Below are 6,531 nucleotides of genomic sequence, written 5' to 3' on the forward strand. Positions count from 1 at the left end.
TGAGAAGAAAGGTTTTGGTCGTCCACAAAAGGCTGCTGAAGCTCTTACAAATTAATAGCTCAGCCCCAACACTCTTGGAACAAGGCAATTACACTCTCATCAACTTCATCTAAGTCGTCCAAATTATATTTCACAACTACAGTATGCTCTTCCCAATACAAAAAAAAGAACTTCATCGCTCTCGTTAAGAAAGAAAGGTCGAGAATCCTTAACAGCACAAATATTAAAGAAGTAACTTTTAAAATTATAAAAAGAATAATAAAAAATGACAAAAAAAAAGGAGACCTAACCATATTTCTTGAAACTAAAAGTTTGATAACTATTCTAATTAAAATTTGATCTTTATTTTTTTTATTTTTAAAATTTTATTTTTCTCTCATAATAATAATAAAAAGATAAATTCCTAAATTTTTTAATTTATGATAAATAAATCTTTAATTATTTAAAAATATAAAAATTGTATTTTATATTTTAAAATGTGAGATATTTAAATTCGTCCAAAATATTAACTATATTATGTATACAATAAAATCAGTTATTAATATAAAATATATATTAAAATATAAATTTTATATTAAAAATAAGTTAAATAATATTGTATTTAAACAAATATACAGGGACCAATATTAGTGACGAAATAGGTGAAGAAGATAGAAATAGGATATTTGCCAAAATATGCTAGCAGACATGTGGTATTGCCATTGAAACCTCCATCTTCCTTAATTGATTTACTGGGTCTGAAACTGAAACAAACACCATCTTTGGAAAGCTGTTTCAGCTCGCAGCTCAAATGTGGCGCCAAAATATACTCCGTGTAATTTCCCTCTCAAACATTCATTGCATATTTTTTTCCAATTCACTTAACTAAGTTCAGCTTAATGCTTACTTGCTTAGAACAAATTCATTCATTTTACAGCACAATCACGACTCAGATCAAAGCATTTCCGGTAACTAGTAGCTTCTGCAATCACGAATCCGTGCTTTATTATTATTATTATTAGAATAAAATTGCGAATCACTTTCTTCTTCCTTAATTCGTGAGATAATACTCAATTTAGTCCCTGAATTTATATGCGAGTTTCAATTTAGTCCTTAAAGTTTCAATTGCCTCTATTTAGTCCCCAAACTTTGAGAACATAACTCATGTTAGTCCTTGAAACAATTTTTAACATACAAACGTTAACGGAACACTGTCGTGACAGCCGGATGCCACACTAAACTTTGTCAAATGATGACGTTTTCGTTTTGGCACTCAAATAACCTAAAAACAACATCCTAAATGGTGTTTATTAAAATTTTACCTAACAAAATAAGTAATACAATGTCGTTTTTGAGCTATTTAAATGTCAAAACCAAAACTGCATCATTTTACAAGTTTTAACGTGACATGTGATAGTCTACAACAGCGTTCTATTAACGTTTTTATACTAAAAATGGTCTCGGAGACTAATATGAGGCAGGTTTATAAATTTCGGAGACTAAATAGAGGCAATTGAAACCTCATGGACTAAATTGAGACCAAATTGAGTTTTATCTCTTAATTCGCAGATGACGACGTAGATGAGCCAGACGACGCTTGTCCAAACGACGTCGTTTCGGTAAAAACCTTAAAAGCCTCTGCCGCTGCCTCCAGCAAGGTCCACTCGTTAATCCCCACACTCTCCCTTATTCACTCTCAATCTCTCATGTCTATTTCGAAATATACAAACTATTTACTATTTATTTGTTTATTTTTATGATGATAGGAAGAACTGCCTCTTCCAGTGCGGTTGGATTTTCTAAAAGGTGCCTCGGTTATCTTAATTGTCGATATTGCATTATGTTTGACTATTAACAATTAGTATTTGTGTGTAAGTTTTAATTATTATTAGTTGTCACAGGAATCTCGAATCAAAATTTGGCTGGGACAAGCAGCAGTTTGTCAATTAAGGCATGTCTTGATAAATTTTTTGAGATTCCATTACTTTTTCGATTATTTGTTATGTAAAACTAATATTGTTGTGATCAGGAACCAACAGATACACCTCCTGAAGATGAGGTTGAGATGCCCGAATTCAACGAGGGTGACAGCAATAGCATATTGGGGGAGGTAGCTGCCAATTCAAGTGACGAAGAAGTAATTCAGGATGAGGTACTTGTTGAAGTTAGTACAGAAGAACATTTTGTTTGTGATCTTATAGCAATTTGTTTTGTTAATTTCTCCAGCTCTGTACTTTTGTTGTTAATATCCTCTATTAGTAATCAATATCATCTTTTATTTTTAATATAAAGGGTAACACTGTCCTGTCGATTAGAGAGCTTCGCAAGTATGGTCCTCAATTCGTCAGATACAAACAAGTTCGAGTTTCTAATGAAAGATCTGAAGCAGTATTACCTTCCAAAGAAAGTTCTTCATGCTCAGAATTACACGCTTCCACCTCCAGAGCAGACCGATGTGGTACCTACTCTGAAGTAAATAGAAGTTTCTCCATTATAGTTAACGGCAATTTCATAAGGAATTTGAAAATTGTTAGAGAAGTATTTTGTTGAGCTGATGTGCTTTTTAGATTTCTTTGGAATCTTGTGTCATCCCAGTGCTAATTGCAGCTGTTGCAGCCAAAATAATTCAGTATTTATTTATAGGGTTCATGCTCTATGGTTGCATACGATGATTAGTAAAATAATTTCCACACAGAAATGGAGTAAAGTCTCTTATTGAAGTTGAATTTTGGATCTATTCTTCTAGTAGTAATTGATGAAGCAATTATGTTGATCGTGTACAGTTCCAAACATTTAGATGAAGAAATAATTGATCAAAATCTGAAGTGTTACTAATATGGGCTGTGGTCTACTGCTTTTCCAAACAATAATTTTGCTACATATCAGTTTTTGGGTGATTTTTTGTCCTCCCTTTGCTGTTGGGAAAATTCCTAATATTATTAGAAAAATTCCAAAAAGTACCATTTTTCCAGTGCATAAACATTTACTTCATGCTTTGAAAGTTTAAGTATTTTGTCAAATTGATAACCACTGCAGTTGTTTGGAGGAAAGCTAAGTTAAGAATTTCAATGTCATCATTGTCACACAAATGTGGGAATTTTGGTCCTTCAATGTCTGATAGATTGCCTGAAAAGAAAGCTGATGGACCTTGGGCTTCTGCAACCTTGGACAGTAATCATACAGAAGATAATAATGGTGTGGAATTAAGTTCAGATACTGAGCCGGCTGAAGCAGAAGCCATTGCACCAGGACCTAATCTACCTTCAATGGCTGATCTATTTGAAAATCTCCAAGACAAAACACATCTAGTGAGTGTCAATTTTGAAGATCTTTCCCTTCTTATTTTGGCCTATCTAATTTCTGTAAGGCCTTTCCTGTCTCTACGTTTCAGTATTTTCCACATGGTCAAACCAGAGGAAAAACAGGGCACACTGTTCAGAAGAGTAGATCCGACCTGCCGGATATGATTGCTGACAGTGAAGACTCCCCTGATCTCGTGGATAGTGGATCATCAAGTGACAATGAGGTGCGCATTTGCTAAGTTGTGTTGTTACAGTTATTACATATTTTAGTATTGTCATAACTAGCTCTACATCTTTTACAGGAGAGCGATCAACATATGAGGATTACTTTCTGTGGAAAGAAAACGCAGACCATGGCAGATCGATTTCAGGAAGCTTTGGGGGCTTCATCTGTTATTGCTGAAGGGACTCATGTTGGTGTACATAATTCATTGAGGTATGAAGTAGTAGTTTCTTTTTACTTCCATGTAATTAAGGAAAGTGAATTTGAACTAATTATGAATATAATGCTTTGTTATGTTGCTGAATAGCACAGAGCTGGAATATTTGGAAAGGTGCAGCAGGTCATGCAGACAGAGAAAGAAAGAGATTTGGACTTTTGGAAAAAGCTACAATCTGGAGCTAGACCAGATAGTAAAACTTTTGCTTTTTCTCTGTCTGCCTTTTTCATTCTTGTCTAAGTACGCATCACAAAAACTTCTGTCATATTGAAACCATTGTTACTTAGTCTCTCTCCCCCTTGTTGGGGAGGGCCAGTACATAGACACAAAGAGATAAATGCGAAGGTTATATACTCTTTTTTTTAAAAAAAACATTTGCAGGTGAACTTGGCTGCTTTGATGTGAAAATCATTTCAAGATACTTGGATGGAAAGCTGACTGTTTGTCATTGTTCATTTGGCAAGTTCAGAGAGGTAAAATTGTTAAAAATATAAGTTAAATGAGTTCACCTTTTTATGCTTATTTGACTCTACATCCTACTCTGAATTTGAGAAGATTGATTTTCTTGAAGTGGGTCACATGCTACGTGTAAGGTATACTGAGTTATTGATTCAAGGTGTTTTGATGCATTTGCAGCATTTTCCATCAACAAATAACGGAGAAAGCACCATCATCTTTAGTCCAAGGGTTTGTGACAATGTTGACCTTGAAGTTGGGAACTTGATCCGTATTCATCCGCCATGGTAAGAATGTGTGTGTGTGTGTGTATATGTATATATTTTTTTAAAGTTACTTACGGTTGCTCAACTGAGCCGAGTATAGTTGTCAGTTGTGTTAATGGGTAAATCCTGAATATTTTATTATATGCACTTTTCTGGGACTTCAACTTGATATGAAGTGCAAATGTTCTTGCTTTCCTTATCTCTTTTGGTTTTCATTCTTGGACAGGAAGGAGATTCAGGTGGGAAATGACCGTATGATATTGTGCACATATTTCTCCCAAATTTAACCCATGTTCAGTTTCTTTGACGTCATAATGGAATGCATTTGATGTGAATTGCATTATAGTTAGGGTACATAAACTCCGTCCAATATCTTGTATGTTATATCTAGCTTTGTGAAATATTCATTAACAATAGCAAATTTTTCAATTGCTAATTTGGAAGGAATCTTGCAATGTCTTGTTCTAGTGTTCCTACACATGCTACACATTCTTCTCTTCATTCATTTATTTGAGACAAATCAATGAATATCAACCATTACATTAGTAAGTGCACGATATGCTGCACACTTCATATCATATTATAATACCAGTTAGAGGATTGATTAAGCCAAGAACTCTGAATTCAGCTTCAAGAATGCAGCTATCGCCCACCAAGAATCCACTACTTGGGTCTTTAAATTTAGCCAATGCCACAAGCTGTTGATGCGTCAGCATCTTTCCTATCTTTTCTTAGTAAATTTGTATTCAATTTCTTGAGTTTAATCAAGAATTAATTATCTTTTAGCCACTATGAATGCTACTTTGAGTCTTGTGCAATTTTGTTTATTTTAGGTAGTATTTGGTTGGATTTGATGGAGCTTCCGCAGAAAAAGAGAAGAAGGCTATATAGGGCAGAAATGCTTAGAGGATAGAGAGGAAGCTTGCACAAATGGAATCAGCACAAGAATTAAAGGAGATGACAGCGAGGAGCGACGCTTTCGCGTACCTGACGCGTACGCGTGACACGCGAAGAAGACGCGTACACGTGACATGCACCACGTGCAGAAAACGCAGAAAACGCTAATTGATTCAATTGTTAATTCAGATTTAAACTTTAATTTTAAAATAGGAAAAGATATTATATTTAGTTTTAAAAAATAGATTTTAAATTAATTAGGATTAGATATAAAAGAAAAGAGGAACTTCCCTTCAGGGGATTATTCCATTCCAATTAGTTAACTTCTCATTCCATCTCAACCAAAATACAATTTATCATAATCCTAGTTTTCACTCTGAACCATGAGCAACTAAATATCCACTGTTAAGGTTAGGAGCTCTGTCTATTGTATGGATTGATACTATTATTTTTCTATTTTAATTCATGTATTGATTTATATTTCAAGAATTGTTTTCGTTCTTTATTTTATGAATTTGGATGGAACGGAAGTATGACCCTCTTTCTAATTAAGTGTTTGTATAACTTGAAAAAGCTCTTTACTTGAACAACAGCTTGAAAACATATTCTCCTAAATTCTAATTATCTGGACTTAACGGGATACGTGACATATAATCCTCTTATATTTGGGTAATTAGGATTTCTGTGGCATATAAACTAGAATTGAACTTCACCCTCTAATTAGAATTAAGTGACCAAGGAATTGGCAGTTGATGAATTTTAGAAGAGACTAGAAAGGTCTAAGGAATTAGGGTCTAGTCACATATAGTTTGCCATGAATTAAATCTTGCATGATTAGAATAAATTAATAAGAAAAGTTAATCCAGAAAATAGATATCTCTGAAGCCTTAACTGCCTTCTTCATATTTTATTCCCAACTTATTTATTTGCCTGTCTTTTGTTTAATGCCTTTTGAATACCAAAACACTCTTTTCTGTTTGTCTAACTAAGTAAATTAATCAACCACTGTTGCTTAGTCCTTCAATCCTCGTGGGATCGATCCTCACTCACCTGAGGTATTATTTGGTACGACCTGGTGCACTTACCAGTTAGTTTGTGGTTATAAATTCCGCACCAAGTTTTTGGCGCCGTTGCCGGAGATTGATAGTGATTAACAACTATTCGTTGTTTGATTGCTTAGATTAGGCGTTT

The 6,531-nt window shown here is 34.1% G+C and overlaps 1 protein-coding gene across 31 annotated transcripts; it reads left to right on the plus strand.

The window, feature by feature from the left end:
- The first annotated feature begins 628 nt into the window (after window positions 1-628).
- On the plus strand, window positions 629-5,829 carry LOC112741783 (uncharacterized). 31 transcript variants are annotated; one of them, XR_011870799.1, is made up of 14 exons: window positions 629-814; window positions 917-947; window positions 1,549-1,637; window positions 1,746-1,785; window positions 1,881-1,930; window positions 2,009-2,131; window positions 2,272-2,437; window positions 3,016-3,287; window positions 3,347-3,505; window positions 3,584-3,717; window positions 3,812-3,961; window positions 4,103-4,194; window positions 4,358-4,464; window positions 4,670-4,898. XR_011870799.1 is itself a non-coding variant. In XM_025790889.3 (14 exons), the coding sequence occupies exons 1-14, from the start codon at window positions 791-793 to the stop codon at window positions 4,728-4,730; spliced, it is 1,446 nt and encodes a 481-aa protein (XP_025646674.1). In that variant the 5' UTR covers window positions 629-790; the 3' UTR covers window positions 4,731-4,898. The 31 variants fall into 31 exon arrangements, 14 of the variants coding, with proteins under 14 accessions (XP_025646674.1, XP_025646676.1, XP_072070018.1 ...); XR_011870806.1 differs by having other exon boundaries at window positions 3,812-3,914; XR_011870800.1 differs by having other exon boundaries at window positions 3,817-3,961.
- Window positions 5,830-6,531: the final 702 nt, after the last annotated feature.

Source organism: Arachis hypogaea, chromosome 14, assembly GCF_003086295.3.
Source record: "Arachis hypogaea cultivar Tifrunner chromosome 14, arahy.Tifrunner.gnm2.J5K5, whole genome shotgun sequence".
In the NCBI taxonomy this organism is placed as follows: domain Eukaryota; kingdom Viridiplantae; phylum Streptophyta; class Magnoliopsida; order Fabales; family Fabaceae; genus Arachis; species Arachis hypogaea.